Source organism: Myotis nattereri, assembly GCF_964212035.1.
Source record: "Myotis nattereri genome assembly, chromosome: 3".
NCBI lineage: Eukaryota > Metazoa > Chordata > Mammalia > Chiroptera > Vespertilionidae > Myotis > Myotis nattereri.
Genome location: NC_138077.1, coordinates 114,476,071 through 114,498,900, shown reverse-complemented (window position 1 = coordinate 114,498,900; position 22,830 = coordinate 114,476,071). Strand labels below are relative to the sequence as shown.

The 22,830-nt window shown below is 38.9% G+C and overlaps 1 protein-coding gene across 4 annotated transcripts in view; it reads right to left on the bottom strand.

Annotated features, from left to right (window-relative positions):
• The window catches only part of GK5 (glycerol kinase 5), a 145,204-nt gene that overhangs the window by 64,221 nt on the left and 58,153 nt on the right, over positions 1-22,830 (bottom strand). For all 4 annotated transcript variants that reach the window (XM_081086158.1, XM_081086159.1, XM_081086161.1 and 1 more), the window contains one exon: positions 16,259-16,390. In XM_081086158.1, coding sequence (XP_080942284.1) covers positions 16,259-16,390 — 132 coding nt within the window. The remainder of the gene's footprint in view (positions 1-16,258; positions 16,391-22,830) is intronic.

The window sequence follows — 22,830 nt, the reverse complement described above, 5'->3', positions numbered from 1 at the left end:
CCTTTTCTGTACAGCAAGTTAAGAATGGTTTTTAAATTGATTGGTTAAAAAGGAAAAGAAGACTATTTTGTGACACATGAAAAGTAGTGTATGAAATTCCAATTCCAATGTGCATATTAAAGCTTTAGTGGAACATACCATGCTTACTTGTTTATGAATTATATTGTTGCTCTGGAACTAAAATGGCAGAGTACTTGTGACAGAAACTTGTGGCTTTAAAAACCTCAAATTTTACTATCTGGCATTTTACAAAAAAATATTTGCCAATCCTTATCGTAAAGCATGCCAAAGGAAACAAAAGTATCAATAAGCTAGCAGAGAAACTGAAATGCTTGTTAGGATATTATTAACATACTGGAAAATAATTCCCTAAATCGTAATATGTCACCTCTCCAACTCTTACTTGTCCCTCAAGACTAACATTTCCTAGCTTTGTTCACCCAGCACCCTAGAGATAGCTTCTATACAGCCATTATTTCACAGCCTCATTACTTCCCTCCTCGACTCCAAACTCCTTAAGGACATTCATATTTAAAACCTCAACAACTAGGAGGGTTTCTGGAATATAGCAGATGTTTAAAGAAATGCTTGCTAAATAAATGAGATAAAAAGAATGTCAAATGAAGACATTTAAGATGAATTATATTTTAACAGAAGAATCAATAAAATGAAAATGCATATGAAGTCCAGAAAAAGAGACCATTTGTAGGTTATTTGTAACAACTATTTTGAAGATTCCATCCATCCAAGTGTTATATCACTTAAATATGGAGTGCTTAAAATGATATTATTACATTCAAACTCTTGTTAAATTCAGAAGTTGTAATTCTAAAATTGGTTCCATATTAGACAAAGTTTAATCTGTATTTCAGTGAGTAGTATAATACCTGGCTGATAGTAAGCTCATTTGTCCATTTAAAAAATATTTGAGTCAGGCCCTCTGATAAGTCATATGCCCTTATAAGGCTAGGAGGACACAGTAGGTATCAGGGCTTTCTAAAGTAGAAGGACACAGGTCAATCCTCCTTTCATTGGGTTAAGATTCCAAATGGCACTACCCTAGGAGTAGGGCAAACTAGAACAGGCTCTCACAGGAACTGTAACTCAGTTTTGAATCATCTCAATCATTAAACTGGTTTGAGATAATCCTGGAGCCTAAAAGAATGGCAAAAACAAACATAAATCATATCCAGAGCAAGATAGCATTATGTTATACACTCATAATTTCTACACACAATTTTGCAAATACAATGTAAAGCTCACGTATATATACATACCTACAAATAAGTAACTAGGCTCATCAATCTCATCAACTTGTATACATTGAATATGTACACATATGTATGCTTTTTGTAAGTCAATTATACCTAACTAAATTGGTTTAAAATTTTTAAAAACCAATTAAGTAACCAGGCATAGGAGGACACAAGAGAAAAAATATATATATTTAAAAAAGGAAAGGAAAAACAGGCAACCCATGGAGGCTACAGATAGTGGAATTAATAGTTATGGGCTTTAAAATACCATGATAATTATGTGACAAAACAATGTAGAACTAAAAAATTAAAAACTTAATGGATGTGTTTTAATAATGCATTAGAAACATATAAAGAAAAAAATAATAGATTTGGAAGACAGATTAGAAGGAATACCCAGAATAAAGTACATAGAGAAAAAAGAATGGAAAATATGTAAAACAAAGTGGAGGCAAAGAAAATTTAGTGAGGTCTAATATATGTGTAATTGGATTTTCAGAAGGAGAGAAGATAAGAAGAATGAAGCAGAAATTACATTTGAAGATAATGGCTGAGCAATTTTCAAAATCAACAAATAATATCAAGCAATGAATTCAAGACACCCTAAAAACCCCAAGTAGATTGCCATACCTAGAAAATAGGTACAAAAAATTTGTTTGATAAATTCAACACCCACTCAAAATAAAGTCTCAGCAAACTAGAATAAGTAAATAATTTCCTTAATTTGATAAAGAATATCTAAAGAAAATCTACTACAAATTTATACTAACTTGTGAAATGTTGAAACCTTTTATTCCAAGATAAGGAATGAAAAAAGGATGTTTGTGGCCATTTCTTCTAGTCAATATATCCTAATATGAGGGTGACAGGAGCTTTGACTTTGGGTGGTGGGCACAGGGTTCTATATACAGATTTTGTAAATTAGTAATCTACACATGAAACCTCTATGTTCATTTTGAGTAATGTCACCACAATAAAATAAAATAAAATAACCCACAAAAAACAAAAAAACAAAACAAAAAAACCCCAATATATTCTAAAGGTCCTTGTCGATACCAGGAAAATAAAAGTAAACTCATATTTCTATATCATATTAGGGTTATTAGAGTATTAAAATTTAAACCAATGTTGCTGGCTGATATGGCTCAGTTGGTTAGAGCAACATCCTGTATACCAAAAGGTTGCAGGCTTCATTCCTGGTCATGGTACATATGTAGGTTTTGGGTTATATATCCATATGGGAGGCAACCAATAGATGTCTCTGTCTCTCTCTCCCCCTACCCCCTTACTCTCTGCCCCTCCCTCAGCCTCCGCTTCCTCTAAGCATACCTTTGAGTGAGGATTAAAAAAATTAAAACAATGAGATACTACTTCACACTTATTAGAATGGCTAAAATCCAAAACACTGACATCCATGCTAGCCAGAATGTGGAACAACAGGAACTCTCTTTACTTGTAAGTAGGAATACAAAATGGTAGTCGCTTTGGAAGATAATCTGGCAGTTTCTTACACAGTTTACCATATGATCCAGTAACTGCGCACCTAAATATTTACCCAAATGAGTTGAAAATTAATGTTCACACAAAAACCTGCACACAAATGTTTATAGAAGCTTTGTTCATAACTGCCCAAAATGGGAAGCAACCAGATGTCCTTCAGTAGGTGACTGGATAAACAAACTGTGACATATCCAAACAATGAAATACTAATCAGTGAGAAAAAGAAATGAGTTACCAAGCCACGAAAAGACAGAGAAATCTTTAATATACATTGCTAAGTGAAAGAAGCCAGGCCCAGCCGATGTGGCTCAATGTGGCTCAATGGTTGAGCATCGACCCATTCACCAAGAAGTTGCTGTTCCGATTCCGGGTCAAGGCACATGCTCAGGTTGCAGGCTCAATTCCCAATAAGGGGCATGCAGAAGGCAACCGATTGATGTTTCTCTCTCATTGATATTTCTATCTTTCGCTTCTCCCTCTCCCTGCCTCTCTCTTTAAAAAGCAATAAAAAAATTACAAAAAGAAAGAAAAAAAGAAAGAAGCCAGTCTTAAAAGGGTATATACTGTACGATTCCAACAATATGATATTCTAAAAAAAGCAAAACTATATATAGAGAAAGACATTAGTGATTGCCAGGGGTTCAGGAGTAAGGGGGGAGAGAGATGAGTAAGTAAAGCACAGAAGATTTTTATGGTAGTGAAACTACCGTGTGTGATGCTGTAATGGGATATACATTACATTAATAATACTTACTAATAATGTGTCAATCTTGGTTCATCAGTTGGAACAAATGTACCACATTAATACAAGATGTTAATAATAGAAGAAATGCTGGGGAGTTGTAGATGGGAACTCTATGTACTTTCTGCTCATGTTTCTGTAAACCTAAAAATGCTCTAAAAATTAAAATCTACCAATTTATAGTGGACAAAAGATTCATTCAGATTGTCTATCTTCTTAATAGAGTTTCAGTAGTGTATTTCTAGGAAACGTTCCATTTTACTTAGGTTAATTTGTTGGGATACACTTGTTCATATTATAGCCTAACTAGAGGCCCAGTGCATGAGATTTGTGCACTGGGGCTGGGAGATCCCTCACCTCGGCCTGTGCCCTCTTACAGTCTGAGACCCCTTGGGAGACGTCTGACTGCTAGCTTAGACTCGATCTGTCAGCAGCCCTCTTGCAGTCCGAGGCTCTTGCAGTCTGGGACCCTCACTCCTTACCTCCCACCTGAAGCAGAGGCATGAGAGGCTCAGGCCACCGCCACTGTGCTCACCGGCCAGGCTCGCTGCTCCTTAGCGCTGCCTTGGAGGTGGGAGAGGCTCCCGCCACTGTGCTGTGCTTGCCAGCCAGGCTTCTGGCTGAGCAGCACTCCCCCTGTGGGAGCACACTGATCACCAGGGGGTAGCTTCTGTTTTGAGCATCTGCCCCGTGGTGGTCCATGCACATCATAGCGACCAATCGACTGTTTGGTCAATTTGCATATTATGCTTTTACTATACAGAAATATGATTTATTTTCTGTGAGGTTGGAATTAATATTCCCTGTCATAATATTAGTTATTTGGGTCTTCTCTAGTTTTTCCTTGTCAGTCTAGCTAATCTTTTTAAATCAGCTTTTGGTATGGTTGATTTTTTAAACTGTTTTTCTATTCTATATTTCATTAAGTTTCATTTCAATCTTTATATTTCTTTTCTTATGTGTACTTTCGATTTAACTTGTTCATCTTCTTTCAGTATCTTAAGGTAGAATTTTAGATTATTTTTGACATAATCTCTATCCTATTTAATAATAGAGAAACATGGTAATTAACCGTAACTTCGCTACCCTTCCCATTGGCTAATCAGTGAGATATGCAAATTAACTGCCAACCAAGATGGCGGCCAGCAGCCAGGCAGCTGAAGTGAACAGGAGGCTTGCTTCCTCCAGTGATGGAGGAAGCCAAGGTTCCCCGCCTGACGCTGCCAGCCTGTGAACTTGCACTCTAAGAAACAATGTTGCAATTATAGACGGTAAATAAACCCCAGAAACCTGCTTTCAGCCATCAGAGCTGGAGCTAGCAGGACTGCAACAGTGTTACAATTATAGAACCCAAACAAACCCAGATACCTGCTTTCAGCAGCCGAGGTCTCAAAGCTGGAGCCAAGCCTCAGAGCTAAAGCCGGCTCTCAGTTCCCACAGAAGGTAAATAAATCCCAGAATTTAAAAAAAAAAAAAGAAAAAAAGAAGAGGTTGGGAGCTTCAGTCACCCGCCAGCCTGAAAACGGCCCTCAGCCCCTCACCCAGAATGGCCAGGCACCCCAGTGGGGACCCGCACCTTGAAGGGGGTGTGACCAGCTGCAAACAGCCATCATCCCCTCATCCAGGCTGGCCAGGCACCCCAGTGGGGACGCCCACCCAGAAGGGGGTGTGACCAGCTGCAAACAGCCATCATCCCCTCATCCAGGCTGGCCAGGCACACAAGCAGGACCCCTACCCTGATCCGGGACACCCTTCAGGGCAAACCAGCCGGCCCCCACCCGTGCACCAGGCCTCTATCCTATATAGTAAAAGGGTAATATGCAAACTGACCCTAACAGCAGAAGGACTGGGAATGACTGGTCACTATGACACACACTGACCACCAGGGAGCAGACGCTCAATGCAGGAGCTGCTCCGTGGTGGTCAGGGTGCTCTCATATGGGAGGAGCTCTGTTCAGCCACAAGCCAGGCTGATGGCTGCCAGTACAGCGGTGGTGGTGGGAGCCTCTCCTGCCTCCTCAGCAGCGCTAAGCAGTCCGACTGCAGTTTAAGTCTGCTCCCTGCTGGCAAGTGGGCATCCCCCGAGGGCTGCCAGGCTGCCAGAGGGATGTCTGATTGCCATCTTAGGCCCAATACCCTGGGGAGCGGGCCTAAGCCAGCAGGTGGTCATCCCCTGAGGGGTCCCAGACTGCGAGAGGGCACAGGCCGGGCTGAGGGACCCCCCCGCCCCCACCGAGTGCACAAATTTTTGTGCACTGGGCCTCTAGCCTATACTAATAAAAGGGTAATATGCTAATTAGACCAGAAGACCTTTAGGGAGACCTTCCGGACAAAGTCATGGTGGTGGGGCCAAGGCAGAGGCAGTTAGGGGCGATCAGGCCAGCGAGGGTGGGGGGACAGTTGGGGGCAAGCTGGCTGGTGGGGGGGCAGTTGGGATGAGCAGGCCAGCATGGGGGTCAGTTGGGGGCAAGCAGGCCGGCGGGGGGGGGCAGTTGGGGGCGAGCAGGCTGGCAAGGGGGGGCAGTTGGGGGCTAGCAGGCTGGCAGGGGGAGCAGTTGGGGGCAAGCTGGCTGGCGGGGGCTGGCAGATGGGGGTGAGCAGGCCAGCAGGAGGTCAGTTGGGAGCAAGCTGGCCAGAAGGGGGGGCAATCAGGCTGGCGGGGGGGCGGCAGTTGGAGGCAAGCTGGCTGGCTGGCGGGGGGTGGCCGTTGGGGGTGAGTTGGCCAGTGGGGGGGCAATTGGGGGCAAGCAGGCTGGCGGGGGGGGGATTTGGCCACAAGCAGGCCAGTGGGGAGGGGGGAAGTTGGGGGTGAACAGGCCAGAAGAGGGGGCAGTTGGGGGCTAGCAGGCCGGCAGGGGGGGCAGTTGGAGGCAAACTGGCCAGCAGAGGGGGTAGTTGCGGACGAGCAGACTGGGGGGGTGGGGGTAGTTGGGAGCGATCAGTCCAGCAGGGGTGGGAAGTTGGGGGTGATCAGGCTGGAAGATGGAGGCATTTGGGGGCGATCAGTCTGGCAGAGGTGGGCAGTTGGGGGTGATCAGGCTGGAAGGGGGGGGCAGTTGGGGTTGATCAGGCCATCAGGCAGAGTGGTGAGGAGCAATCAGGCAGGCAGGCAGGTGAGCAGTTAGGAGCCAGCAGTCCCAGATTGTGAGAAGGATGTCCCAGATTGGAGAGGGTGCAGGCTGGGCTGAGGGAATTTCGTGCACCAGGCCACTAGTATGTAATATAATCTTGCTATAAATTTCTCCCTAAACACTGCTTTAGTTTAACTGCATTATATTTTGATATGCTGTATTTTTATTTTTATTCATCAAAAAGTATTTTCTAACTTCTCTTGGGAGGTCTTTTACCCATTCATCATTTTAAAATGCAGTTTAATTTTCACATATTTTTGAACTTCCCAAATTTCTTTGTTACCTATTTCTAACTTCAATCTTTTGTAGACTGAGAAATACTTTGTATGATTTCAGTCCTTTTAAATTTATTCAGGCTTGCATGATGGTGTGGCATATAGTCTATCTTAGAGAATGTTTCACATGCACTTAAGAAGAACGTATTGTCTGCTGTTGTTGGAGTTTTCTATAAATGTCTATTAGATCTAGTAAGTTTATATTGCTATTCAAGTTTTCTGTTTCCTTGTTCATCTTCTCTCCAGTTCTTTTCATGATTCAAAGTGGGGTATTGATGTCTCCAACTATTATTGTTGAATTGTCTATTTTTACCCCTTCAATTCTGTCAGTTTTTGCTTCATGTATTTTGAGGCATTGTTATTAGGTAAATGTATATTTATAATTATTACATATTTCTGATGGACTGACCTTTATGTAGTAAAATGCCTCTCTTTATCACTGGTAAGATTTTTTAAATTATTTTGTCTGATATTAGGACTGCCACTTAGCTTCATATAGTTTCTAGTTGTGTGATATATCTTTTCCATTTTTTTATTTCTCAATTACACTTTACATAAAAAAATTACTCTGTATTAGTTTCAAACGTACAAGAAATTAGTTAGAAAATCATATGCTTTAGAAACCACTGCTTCAAGTACTTATTTATCTTGATATTACTGACTATATTCCCCAGCTGTAATCTACATCTCTGAGGCTATTCTTTTTTAAAAATATATATTTTTATTGATTTCAGAGAGGGAGAGGGAGAGAAAGATAGAAACCTCAATAATGGTAGAGAATCATCGGACAGCTGCCTCCTGCACACCCCCTACTGGGGATCAAGCCCACAACCCTGGTATGTGCCCTGACCAGGAATCAAACCATGACCTACTGGTTCATAGGTTGACGCTCAACCACTGAGACATGTCAGCTGGACATCTGAGGCTATTCTTAAACTACCAATTTTTAATTCTTAATCCCTTCACAATTTGCCATAATACCCCTCTCTTCTCACAGCTATTATGTTTTCCATGAGTCTGTTTCTATTTTCTCTATTTTGTTCTTTAGATTCCATATATAAGTGAAATCATATGGTATTTGTCTTTCTCTGAATGCCTTTTTTACTTAGCATAATACCCTCCAGATCCATCCATGCTGTCCCAAAAAATAACATTTCCTTCTTTTTTATAACCAAGTAGTAGTCCATTGTGTAAATGGACCACAACTTTTTTGTCCACTCATCTACTGATGGGCACTTGGGTTGCTTCAAAATCTTGGCTATTGTAAATAATGCTACCATGAACATAGGGGTGCATATATTCTTTCTAATCAATGTTTCAGGTTTCTTTGGATATATTCCCATAAGGAGAATTGCTGAGTCATAAGGAAATTCATTTTTAATTTTTAAAATATATTTTTATAGATTTGAGGGAGAGAGAGAGAGAGTGAGAGAGAGAGAGAGAGACCAATGTGAGAAACACTGATCCATCGTCTCCTGCATGCACCCCAAATGATGGTGGGATTAAACTCGCAACTTGGGTACCAGTATGTGCTGTGACCAGGAATCAAATCAGCAACCTTTCAGTGCATGGGACACTATTCAACCAACTGAACCACTCCAGCCAGGGCTCATTTTTAATTTTTTGAGGAACCTCCACATTGTTTTCCAAAGTGGCTGAACCAATCTGCATTCCCACCAATGGTGCACAAGGGTTACCTTTATCCACATCCTGAACAACACTTGTTTGTTGATTTACTGATGACAGCCATTCTGACAGGTGTAAGGTGATATCTCATTGTGATTTTGATTTGCATTTCTCGAATGATTAGTGATGTTGAGCATCTTTTCATAGGTCTATTGGCCATCTGTATGTCCACTTTAGAGAAGTGTGTATTTACAAGTGCCCCTTTTTTAATTGGGTTGTTTTTGGTGTTGTCTGAATTCTTTATAAATTTTGGATATTAACACCTTATCTGATATATCATTAGCAAATATCTTTTCTCCCTCAGTAGGCTGCTGTCTTTTTGTTGATGGTTAGCTTTATGTGCAAAAACATTTTAGTCTATGTTTTCCTACTTGTTTATTTTGTGTTTTCTTCCTTAGGAAATATATCAGGAAAAAAAAATAGTGCTAAGAAAAATGTCAGAGATTTTACTGCCTATGTTTTCTTTTAGGAGTTTTATGGTTTCTGATCTTACAATTAAATCTTGAATCCATTTTATTTTTGTATATGGTATAAGAAGGTGGTCTAGTTTCTTTCTTTCTTTCTTTTTTTTTTTTTGCATTTATCTATCCATAATTTTCCCAACACAAGTTATTTATGTTCTTGCCTCCTTTGTCAAATATTAACTATATAGGCATAGGTTTCTTTCTGGGCTCTCTATTCTGCTCCATTCATCCATATCTGTTTTTATGCCAGTTTTATGTCCGTTTTGATTACTATGGCCTTGTAGTTTGTTATTAGGTAGCCTGATATCACCAACTTTGTTCTTCTTTGTCAAGATTGCTGAGGCTATTTGGAGTCTTTTATCATTCCATTTATCTTTTTGAATTATTTGTTCTAGTTCTGTGAAATACACCATTAGTATTTTGATAGGAATTGAATTGCTTTGGATAGAATGGACATTTTAATGAGGTTAATCCTTCCTATCCATGAACACGGTATATGCTTCCACTTATTTTTATTTTTATCAATTTCTTCCTTCAGTATCTTATAATTTTTTGAGCACAGGTCTTTTACTTCCTTTATTAAATTTATTGCTAGGTACCTTATTTATTATGCAATTGTAAATGTGATTGATTTCTTAGTACTTCTTTCTGATAGTTCATTATTGGCGTATAAAAATGCCACTGATTTCTGAATATTAAGTTTGCATCCTGCTACTTTACTGATTTCATTTATCAATTCTAGCAGTTTTTGGTGAAATGTTTAAAGTTTTCTATACACAGTATCATATCATCTGCAAGTGACAGTTTTATTTCTTCCTTTCTCATTTGAATGCCTTTTTATTTCTTCTTCTTTTCTGATAGCTGTGCCTAGGTCTTCCATGACTCTGTTGAATAAAAGTGGAAAAAGTGGACACTGTCTTGTTCCTCATCCTAACGTTTTTAGTTTTTCCCCATTGAGTATGATGTTGGCAGTGGGTTTGTCATAAGTGGCCTTTATTATGTTGCGATGCAATCCCTCTATTCCAATTTATGCTGAGAGTTTTTATCATAAATGGGTGCTGGACTTTATCAAATGCTTTTTCTGCATCTATTAATATGATCATGTGATTTTTATGCTTTATTTGGCTTGTATGGTGTATTATGTTTATTAATTTGTGAATAATATTGCTTTTCTGGAATAAATCACACTTGATCATGATTTATGACCTTTTTTAATGTATTGCTGGATTTGGTTTGCTAAAATCTTGTTGAAGATTTGGCATCTATGTTCGTCAGGGATACTGCCCTATACTTTTCTTTCTTTGTCCTATCTTTATCTGGTTTTGCAATTAGGATAATGCTGGTCTCGAAAATGAACTTGGGAGTCTTCCCTCCTCTTGAATTTGTAGAAATAGTTTGAGAAGGATAGGTGCTAATTCTTCTTTGAATGTTTGATAAAATTTACCTGTGAAGCTAAATGGTCCATGACTTTTGTTTGCTGGGGAGTCTTTCGATTATTGCTTTGCTTTCATTACTTGTAATTGGTCTGTTCACATTTTGTTTCTTCTTAATTCAGTTTCTAGAGATTGTACATTTCTAAGAATTTATCTATTTCTTCCAGATTGTTCTACTTATTGGAATATAGTTCACAATATTTTCCTAAAGTCCTTTGTATTTCTGTGCATTAGTTCTCCTGTTTCATTTCTGATTTTATTATTTGGGTCCTCTCTCTTTGATTCTTAATGAATCTGCGTAAAGGTTTATCAATCTTTCCAAAGAACCAGCACTTGGTTTCATTGACCTTTATAGTGTTTGTTTTTCTTAAAAAACTTGTTTCATTTCTTTCCACCCTGACCTTTACTATTTTCCTCCTTCTACCTACTTTGGGCTTTGTTTGTTGTTCTTTTTCTAGTTCATTTAGGTACAAGGTTAGATTGTTTGAGATTTTTCTTGTTTCTTGATGTAATCTTGAATGCTATGAATTTCCCTTAAAACAACTTTGGCTGTGTCCCATCGATTTTGGATTGTTGTGTTTTCATTTTCATTTGTTTCAAGGTTTCTTTTCATTTCTTTCTTGAAATTGTTAACCCATTCATTGTTTAGTAACATATTATTTAGCCTCCATGTGATTATGTGTTTTTCAGGGGGTTTTTCTTGTGATTGGTTTCTAGTTTCATGGCATTATGATCAGAGAAGATGCTTAATATGATTTCAATCTTGAATTTATTGAGACTTGTTTGGAGTCTTAACATGTGGATTATCACAGAAGATGTTTCATGAACACTGGAAAGAATGTAGATTCTGCTGCCTTGAGGTGAAATGTTCTAAAGATATCAATTAAAGCCACCTAGTCTAGTGTGCCATTTTTTTTATTGACTTCAGAGAGAGGAAGGGAGAGGGAGAGATAGAAACATCAATAAGAGAATCATTGATTGGCTACCCCCTGCACGTCCCATACTGAGATCAAGCCTGCAACCTGGGCATGTGCCATGACCGGCAATTGAACTGTGACCTCCTGGTTCACAGGTCGATGCTCAACCACTGAGCCACACCAGCCGAGCTGTTGTGTCATTTAAGTCTGCTATTTCCTTTTTGATTTGTCTGGAAGATCTATCCATTGATATCAATGGGGTGTTAAAATCCTTATATAACTGTATTATTGTCGATCTCTCCCTTTTTGTCCATCAAGATTTGTTTTACCTATTTAGGTACTCCTATGTTGAGTGCATAAATGTTTATAAGGGTTATATCTTCTTGATGGATTGATCCCTTTATCATTATGTAGTGTCTTTCTTTGTCTCTTAGTATAGACTTTTTTTGAAGTCTGTTTTGTCTGCTATAAGTATTGCTACCCCAGCTTTTCTATTTCCATTGGTATAAAATATCTCTTTTTATTCCTTTACTTGCAATCTGTGTGTGTCTTTCAGTTGAGGTGGGTATCCTGTAGTCAGCATATATATGGGTCTTGTTTTCTTTACCATTTTGCTACCATATGTCTTTCAATGGGAGAAGTTAATCTATTTACATTTAAAGTAACTACTAATAAGTACATATTTATTGCCATTTTATTCTTTATAACCATGTTCCTTTTTTCTTTCTTTCTTCTTAAAGAAGATCCTTTAACATTTCTTGTAAAACTGGTTTTAGTAGTAATAAGCTCCTTTAGCTTTTTTTTTTTTTGGGGGGGGGGGGTGATCTGGGAAGCTTTTTATTTAACCTTCAATTTTAAATGATAGCCTTGCTGGTTAGAGTAGTCTTGGTTGTAGGTCCTTGCTCTTCATCACTTTGAATATTTCATGCCAATCATTTCTTGCCCAAATTGTTTTTGTTGAGCAATCAGCTGACAGCCTTATGGGAGTTCCTTTGTAGGGAACTGTCTTTCTATGCTGCTCTTAAGATTCTCTTTAACTCTTGCCATTTTAATTATGATTTATCTTGGGTTCATTTTGATTAGGCCTCTCTGTGCTTCCTGGACAGGTGTGTCTTTTTCCTTCACCAGATTAGGGAAGTTTTCAGCCATTGTTTCTTCAAATAGGTTCTTGATCCCTTGCTCATTCTCTTCTCCTTCTGCAACCCTAATGATGAACACGTTGGCATGCTTTTTGTTGTCCCAAAGGTCCCTTAGACTTTCCTTATATTTTAAAATTCTTCTTTCTTTTTGTTGCTCTGATTGGGTGTTTTGTTATCTTGTCCTCTAAATTGCTGATTAGATTCTCTGCTTCATCCAACCTGCTGATGATTCCTTCTAATGTATTCTTTATTTCGGCTATTGTGTTCTTCATTTCTGACTGGTTCTTTTTATGAGGGTCTATGTCTTCTTTAGTGCTTACTATCTCTTTAAGTTCTCACTGAGATAATCTATTCTTCCCCTAAATTCATTGAGTATTTTAATAACCATTGTTCTGAATTCTGCATCTGGCATCTTGGTTGCTTCCATAAAATTCTTTTTCTGGTGATTCCCTTGTTTCTTTCATTTGGGGCATTTCTTTGTCTCCCCATTTTGTCTGCCATTTTGTGTTTGTCTCTATATATTCAGTAGATCTGCTATGATTCCCAAACTTGTTATGGTGGTTTTTGTTGTGTCTCTTTGTGGGCTCAGTGTACTATCTTCTGGACACCTGAACTAGGAGCTCCAGGAATGTCTCTTGTGTGGCTTATATGAGCCTTCCTGTTGTGATTGAGTCTTGAATGCTGTTAGTCGTTCATTAATGGTGTTAAGTCACAGGCTGTCTATTAGGATTGACCCTAACCACACTGTATGAGCTTCTATGTGTTCAAGGTACAGTTGGCCCCAGTAGGGTCTGGGGTGGGCCTACCTTTGGGTGTGTCATTTGTGTGGCTAGTTGGGTTGTGTTTTGGTGTGGTCTGAAGCCCACCACTGGTTGTGTTGGTCTGGGTCCACTTGGGAGGGGTTCTGGTGCAGGTTGATGTTAAATGCTGCCTGCAACTGGCTTTGGGCTACCTGTCTGGAGCTACCAAATAATTCAGTCAGTGGCTGCTTCTACTGGGCCTGGGTGTGTATGGGAGGGGTCACGCTGTGTACAAAGGTCAGTTTCCCACAGTCTCTTCCACAAAGTGTGAGCTCTATAGAGTGGGGTGATCAAAGTCAGGAGGACAGGGCTAGTGGTCCTCCAAGCAAGACTTGGAGACAGCATGGTCAGGCACTCAGTGTGGGGGGTGAGGGTAAGTGGCCCCTACTCCAGAACCCATACCATACTCCACCTGAGTCTCTGACCCTAGCTCCCTCAAAAAGAGTACACCGCTGGTTCAGGCTAGTATTGCCAATTGACCCCTCCGCAAGACTCAAGCTCAATAGGGCGGGGTCACTGGGAATCAGATAGGACAAGTGGACAGGAAGGGCACTGGCAGCACAATGGAGGGTATGGATGCTTCCTACTGCAAAGTTACAAAGATCAGTTACAAAGATCAGTTTGTCTGAGTCTCTGCCAAGAGCTTCTCAAGTAAAAGAGTGCACTGAAGGTCCTAGCTGGGTGCAGCCAGCAGATGTTTCTGCAGGACTTAAGCTTGGCAGAGTGGAGCCACCAGCAGTTGGAAGACTGAGATAGTGCACTCCCCAGACTGGTGCTATAAGGATAGGAGTGCTCTACCTTGAAAAGATGGTGTCTGAGGGCGGTATGGGATAGGGACTCAGCACAGATCATTCCTCAAAACCATGACATCAGATATCTTTATGACTCCTGTATGCCCTGAGTCACCTTTTCTCTACTGGAGTTCTGGGTGAGAAAAAGACCTTGTGTGCTGGCCCTTGAAGAGAATGCCTGGGTTTCTAGAAAACTCCCATCTTTCCCAGGCAGGCAGAATCCCCACTGATTTTCATCACCAGATGTTACTCAGGTGCCTTTTCCTGGCCCTAGTGCTCTGGATTAGAACCTCTCGCTACTCAGGGGGACCTTTGCAGCTGAGATATCCCTCCAGATTCTTAATTGCCACAAGTGAGTGTGAGGCCAGCTCTTTCATCATCTCTGCCCTTATTACCAGTCTCAATGTGGTTTCTTCAGTAGATCTTTGGTTATAATACTTCCATCGAACTAGCCTTCAGTTGTTTTTTCAGGTTGACTAATCTATAATTTAGTTGTAATGGAAGCAATTATTATGCAGCAACTGCTGAACATACAGAGTAAAATTTAGTGCAAGGAATCTGAAAATACCTTTTTAAATGCCATGTTATACAATCTCTCAATTTGTGTTTTGACTGGCAGCACCATATTTGAGTTCTTCAAAATCACACAAGTAAAAATTAGTCTTTTCTGTCTATGGAAAAAAAATTTAAAAAATAATTTAGTTGTGAATCTGATTTGGTGCTGGGAGGAGGTGAGTGTATTCACCTACTCTGCAGCCATCTTGGGATCCCATTTATTTTTAACCAATTTGTATTTCTGAATCTAAAGAAGTATGTGTCCTACAGACAACAACCAATTGGATCTTGTTTTATATAATCCAGTCTAAAGTCACAATGAGATACCAGGAAAGACTGAAATATAAATTATGAAGGTAAATAAAATAAATCTTTTCAATCACTGATGATGGGTGTGCAAATTATCAAAAACTTTAGAAAAGTGTTTGACATTATCCACTAAAAATGAAGATATATATCCTATATAATAAAGAGGTAATATGCAAATGGTCATCATGCCCTCAGGTCCTCACATCGGGACGGGGGACCTGAGGCCATGCCCCTGGCCTGGTGCCAGGCCAGGGGACCTGAGGCTGCACGCAACACCCCCCGCCCCCGCCCTGCAGGGCTTGAAGGAGTTGGGGCCAGCCAGATCTGGGTTTCGTGTGATTTTGAGGCACACACAGGTGGGCGATGACTTGACTTTGGGTCCTGCAGTACGCCCCAGACCCTGACAGGAGGGAGATTTTCATATACATTTTACTAATTTTCTTTCATCTCTGACACTTTAAGGGCAAATAGCAATATTAAAATATTTCCTCTAATTAATGACTTTTAATGTGCATGAATTTCGTGACCAGGCTACTAGTATATATATGTGTGTGTGTGTGTGTGTGTGTGTGTGTATGCCCTAAAAATTCCATTCCTGTATGTAGGTACAGCAGAAATACATTTACATATACATCAAGAGGTAGCATTACTCATTATAGCCCCAAACTAGAAATAACTCAAATGTACACAAACACAATAGATGAATAAATTATGGTAAAATCACATATTGAACACTAAGTAACAAGAGAAATATAAGGATATTAATTTACATATAACAGACATACATTTCACACATATAATGTATAGCAAAAGGAGTAAAATACAAAAAATAAACACTATGATTCCATTTATACAAAGTTTAAAATTTTTCAGGCAAAACTAAAGTATAGTGTTGAGAAAAAGATATATAAATTATAAAAGTGTAAGGAAAATGTAACACATAGTATTAGTGTTCTAGTTCTTCATTCAAGTAGCATTACAGATATTTGCTCTGCAGTAAGTATATCACCAAATGGTATGTTTATGTTTTGCTCACTTTTCTATATGTGCTATGACTCACAATAAAAAGGCTTAAAAAATAAACTCAGTAAAGATTCCTTGTCTTCCATACCAATATGTTATGGATACTTAATTTTCCTTCAAATAATCAAATTACTATCCTTATTCCTTGAATCTACCCCAAAGTCCCATGCATGCATAAGTGCGTGCATGTACACACACGTGCACACACACACACAAACACACAAACTCTTTTCTTACCTCAACCAGGTTCTGTAAAATCCAGGCTAATCTCAAAGAAACATGCTGGGTTGTGAAAGTGAATAAACTGGCTGCTAAAAATCGTTTACTTCTAGTGAAAAAGTGAAGCATTCGGCAGGAACTGTGTATTAGCTATTTTAAAAAAAATTAGAAAAATACATTTAATAATACTGCTTGACGTTTCTATTTTAATTCCATATACATGCAAACAAACCCAATAACATATTATTTAACTACTTAAAGAGTATTCTCAGGACGTAAGAAAATCAAGTAGGCTCCAGTACTTATAAAAATCTTTTAAAATACCTATTTTCTACCTCTTTACCTATGTTTAATTCTGGAAGTGAGGGGAGAGAGTCAAGGGAGAAGGCTATATTGATAATTTTTAATAATATATTTTATTATTTTAATAACATATTGCTGTTATTTTGAATAACATATTTTAATCAATCTAGTATGAAACCAGAAGGAATTTTCCCTACACATTAAATACTTAAAATTGGGGTATATTATTTTAATACTGCCTATACTTACCTAATGATCAAAAATGAAACATATACAATTTAAAATGTACTTTCTTTATGTATGCATATATTATTTTTCTCTTTATTTTTTATTATTTTTAAATTTATTTTTTCCCATCACCATTTATCTCGTCTATGCCGTCTTCCACCTCCACCCTCTAATCACCACAATGTTGTCCATGTCCATGAGTTTCTTTCTTTTTCTCAATCCTTCCACCCCAACACCTCCCAAATAAGCCCACACCAAGACACATTATAATTAAAATGTCAAAAATTAAAGACAAAGAGAATATCGTAAAAGCCGCAACAGAAAGGCAATCAGTTCCCATAAGAGAGTTTCCATAAGACTGTCAGCTGATTTCTCAACATAACATTTAAGGTCAAAAGGGACAAGCATGAAATATTCAATGATGAAAAAACAAGGACCTTCAATCAATGCTACACTACCCAGCAAGGCTATCATTTAAAATCAAAGGAGAAATAAAAAGCTTCCCACACAGGAAAAAAATAAAGGAGTTTGTTACCACTAAATTAGCATTACAGGAAATGTTTCAGGGCTTGCTTTAAGAAGTGGAAGAAGCCATAGCCAGTTTTGCTCAGTGGATAGAGCATTGGCCTGTGGACTGAACGGTCCCAGGTTCAATCCTGGTCAAGGGCATGTCCCTCGGTTGCAGGCTCCTCCCTGTCAGGGCACATGTAGGAGGCAACCAATTAATGTGTTTCTCTCACACTGATATTTCTCTGTCTTTCCCTTTCTCTTCCACTCTCTCTAAGAATAAATGGAAAATTATCCTCAGGTGAGAATTAAAAAAAAAAAAAGAAGAAGAAGACAAAGAAAAAAAAAGGAACACAGTTTAAAAAATAACATGGCCATAAATACATACCTATAAATAATCACTTTAAATGTAAACGGCTTAAATACTCCAAATCAAAAAGACATAAGGTAGCTGAATGGATAAGAAAACAAGATACATGATTATGCTGTCTTCAAGAGACCCACCTCAGAGCAAAAGATACACAACAATTAAAAGTAAAAGAATGGAAAAAGATATTTCATGCAAATGGAAAGAAAAAAAAAGCTGGGGTAGCAATACTTATATCTGACAAAATAGACTTTAAAACCAAGGATATAGTAGGAGCCAAGGAAGTATACAATATGATGACAAATGGATCAATTCAAAGACAGGACATAACCCTTGTAAACATATATGCACCCAACATAGGAGCACCTAAATATGGAAAGCAAGACTTGATAGACATAAAGGGAGAGATTGACAGTAATATAGTTATAGTAGGGATTTTAATATCCCATTAACATCAATTGATAGATCTTCCTGACAGAAAATCAATCAATAAAGATATGGAGGCCTTAAATGACACACTAGATCAGAAGGACTTAATTGATATCTTCAGAGCATTTCACACCAAGGGAGCAGAATATACGTTCTTTTCAAGTGGATATGTAACATTTTCTAGGATAGACCACATGTTAGGACACAAAACAAGTCTCCATAAATTTAAAAAGACTGAGATTATATCAAGCATCTTCTATGACTATAATGCTATGAAACTTAAAATGAATCACATGAAAAAACACATAAAGACATGGACAAAAAATAACATGTTACTAAACTATGAATAGGTTAATAATGAGATCAAGGAAGAAATCAAAAGGTACCTTGAAACAAATGCAAATGAGAACACAACAACTCCAAATATGTGGGGCACAGGAAAAGCAGGCCTAGCTCAAGAAAAAAAAAAAGCTCAAATAAACACTGTAACTTTACACTTAAAGAAACTTGGAAAAGTATACCAAACAAAGCCCAGAGTGAGTAGAAGGAAGGAAATAATAACAGAGCAGAAATAAGTGAGACAGAATCTAACAATACAAAAGATGAATGAGACAAAGAGATGGTTCTTTGAAAAGATAAGATTGACAAACCTTTAAGCAGATTTATCAAGAAACAAAAAGAGAGAAATTAAAAAGAAGTAATGATACCAAAGAAACACAAAGGATTGTAAAAAAAAAAAAAAGTATTATGAACAACTCTATGCCAACAAATTGGACAACCTGGGAGAAATGGATTAAGTTCCTAAAAACATACGACATTCCAAAACTAAATCAAGAAGAATCAGAGAATCTGGACAGAATACTAGTGAAATTCAAGCACTAATCAAAAATCCCCCAACAAACAAAAGCTCTGCACCTGATGGCTTTACAGGTGAATTTTACCAAACATTCAAAGAAGAACTAACACCTATCCTTCTCAATTAGCCCAAAAAATTCAAGAGTAGGGAAGAGGCCAGCATTATCCTAATTCCAAAACCACAAAAGGTATGACAAAGAAAGAAAATTATAGGCCAATATCCATGATGAACACAGATGTTTAAATCCTCAACAAGATATTAGTAAACTAAATCCAGCAATACATTAAAAAGATCATACACCATGATCAAGTGGGATTTATTCCAGAGATGCAAGGTTGGTACAATATCCACAAAACATTAAACATGATATACCACATAAACAAACTGAAGGATAAAATATGATCATATCAACAGATGTATAAAAAGCAGTTGATAAAACCCAGTACCCATTTATGATAAAAACTCTCAGCAAAGTGAGAATAGAGGGAACACAGCTCAATGTAATTAAAAGCCATGTATGACAAAACCACAGCCAACATCATACTCAATGGGCAAAACCTGCAAGCATTCCCCTTAAGATTGGGAAGAAGGCAGGGATGTCCACTTTCACCACTCTTATTCAACACTAGAGGCCCGGTGCATGAATTCATGCATGGGTGGGATCCCTCAGCCTGGCCGGCGATTGGGGCCAATTGGCCAGGGGGGTGGGGCTGCAGGAGGTTGGCCAGCTGGGGGTACAGGGGGAAGGGGCTGCAGGAGGTTGGCTGGCCACAGGAGGTTGGCTGTGGGAGTGCAATGACCACCAGGGGACAACTCCTGCGTTGAGTGTCTGCCCTCTAGTGGTCAGTGCACATCATAGCAACCGGTTCGGTCATTTAGGCTTTTATATATGTAGATAGTACTGGAAGTGCTAGCCACATCAATCAGACAAGAAGAAGAAATAAAAGACATCCAAATTCAAAAGGAGGAAGTTAATTTTACTCTTAATAAGCAAAATCTCTAATTTTAAAAAAAAGCCTTAAACAAAAATAAGCACTGTTTTAAAATTTGTAACACATACAAAAAAAGGAAAGAAAGGAAGAAAGAAAGAAAGAAAGAAAGAAAGAAAGAAGAAAGAAAGAAAGAAAGAAAGAAAGAAAGAAAGAAAGAAAGAAAGAAAGAAAAGAAAAGAAAAGAAAAGAAAAGAAAAGAAAAGAAAAGAAAAGAAAAGAAAAGAAAAGAAAAGAAAAGAAAAGAAAAAGAAAAAGACCAAAAAGCCTTATCCTGTTACTAACTGGAACAGTTCAACTTCTGAAACTGATATTTTACAATACATTCACTTATGGGGAATTAAGCCACGTTTTGTATGCTTCTGTAATTTCCCACCCCTCATTAAAATATAAATGGAAAGATTTTAGTTTTTTTATTAAAAATAATATGAATTTACTTTTCTTTCATTTTTAGCATAACACATTAATCAAAATGTGTAGCCTTAGCCCCCTTTATATTTCAGTTTTGCCCTTTCTCTTGAACAATGTGCCCCATTTTAATTTTTTAACATATTTTTTTGTGAGAACATTTAAATTTCTACTCTCTTAGCAAATTCCAATTGTACAACACAGTGTTATCAATTACAGTCATGTTATACACTGAGTGGCCAGATTATTATGACTGGCCAAATTATTATACCACCCCATCAGTACAATGAAGTAAATTAGTTATGCAAATAATAACAATAATAATAATAATAATAATGAAACCTTGAGAGTATTTGCTTAGGAAGTTTTCAATATTCAGTAGTTTTGGAAGTGTCAATGAAGTACTGATGGGGAGTTCATAATAATCTGGCTGGTCATAATAATCTGGCCACTCAGTGTACTTTAGATTTTCAGACCTTATTGATCTTATAACGGAAAGTTTGTACCTTTTTAACTTCATTTCACATGTTCAGTGCTCAACTCTTCTGCATGTCTTTAAGTTTTGCATTATTTAATAAAATATAAGACTTTTTAAAGGTATTTAAAGTGGCCACACATGACCCTTCTTCTGATTTGTTATGTTAACAATGCCTCAGCCGAAACCGGTTTGGCTCAGTGGATAGAGCGTCAGCCTGTGGACTGAAAGGTCCCAGGTTCGATTCCGGTCAAGGGCATGTACCTTGGTTGCGGGCACATCCCCAGTGGGAAGTGTGCAGGAGGCAGCTGGTCGATGTTTCTCTCTCATCGATGTTTCTAACTCTCTATCTCTCTCCTTTCCTCTCTATAAAAACTCAATAAAATATATTAAAAAAAAAAAAAAAAAACAATGCCTCAAATGAAATGGCTCTTCCTTCAGAAGCACATTGTATTTTTCTCTATAAAAAATTAGTTTTAGGGCCCTTCAGGGATCTTCTATTAAAATTTAGATACCTGAGGAGGGGCATTACACAAAATGTATTAAGAGTTCCAACACTGGCACTTCCAGTCAACATAAGGACAATTAACACTATTTTTCATATAATTAACAAATATTTCTTGAATTCCTTCTATGTAACGAGGACTATGCCAAACTTTAAGAAAACTGAGTGAATAATACAAGCAGAATCCTGCCTTCTTTAAATTTACCTTCTAGTGCAGGGGTGGGGAACCCTTTTTTTTTGCCAAGGGGCATCTGGATGTTTACAACATCATTCGAGAGCCATACAAAATTATCAACTTAAAAATTAGACTGCTATGTTTGTTCAAACATTTAATTTACTCAACCCTAATGCTTTGGCAAGGGCGAGCCCAAATGATTTCGTGGGTCTTATACAGCCCACTGGCTGGATGTTCCCCACCCTGATCTATTGGCAAAGGACAGAAAAAAAGTAATCAACAAATGAGATCATCTAAGAAGACACTGATTGTAAAAGGAATTGCAATTTTTTTTTAATATATTTTATTGAGTTTTTACAGAGAGGAAAGGAGAGAGATAGAGAGTTAGAAACATCGATGAGAGAGAAACATCGACCAGCTGCCTCCTGCACACTCCCCACTGGGGATGTGCCCGCAGCCAAGGTACATGCCCTTGACCGGAATCGAACCTGGGACCTTTCAGTCCGCAGGCCGACGCTCTATCCACTGAGCCAAACCGGTTTCGGCAGGAATTGCAATTTGATGTATCACCAAAAAAGAAAAAAATCCTGCAAGTTAAATTATGACACAATATTAAGATACAATTAATGTTTCAAAATGTAACCTAATGTCAAAGATGTTAAAATAAGAAAAACACTGAGAGAGTCAAGATAGCGGCTGGAAGGGTGGCAGTGAGGAAGAGAGTGTAAGTGAGTGAGGGAGCAAAAGGGAAGTGTGTGGATGTGTGTGGTGTGTGTGTGAGTGAGGGACAGTTATATCCTGTAGGACTTTCGGGGGCTGGCGGACCAGGCTCTCCTAAATGGGGAGGAGACTCTGCTATCACTGCAATCACTGCCAGGGTGGCTGGCTCTGACACAGAAACCACACCATCTTGAAGGGGAGAGCTGCTGTGAATAGGAGCCCAGCCTCACCTCCACCCAGACTGGCCTCAGACGCCACCCTGGACTCTACAGCCACTCCAGCCAAAGACCTGCTACCTCAGCTGTCGAACCATGAACACAGGGACTCCAGCTTCCCTGGCCTCAGGCTCCTGTGAGTCTGCAGTGCGCTCCCATCCCGCCAGCCTACCGCTTCAAACCTGGGCCCCGCACTGAGCGACCCACCTGTCAAGCCCATCACTTCAACCCCGGACCCCATGCATCCCAGTGTCTGAGTCCATTGGCGAAGTCTGGGACTTGTACGACCTGCCCGACAAGCCCGCCGCTTCAACCCCGGGCACTGTGATTGCGTGATCATCTGCCAAGCCCACCGCTTCAACCCTGGCCCTGTGCATACTGGTAACAGGTCCTGCTGTCAAGTCTCAGACCGT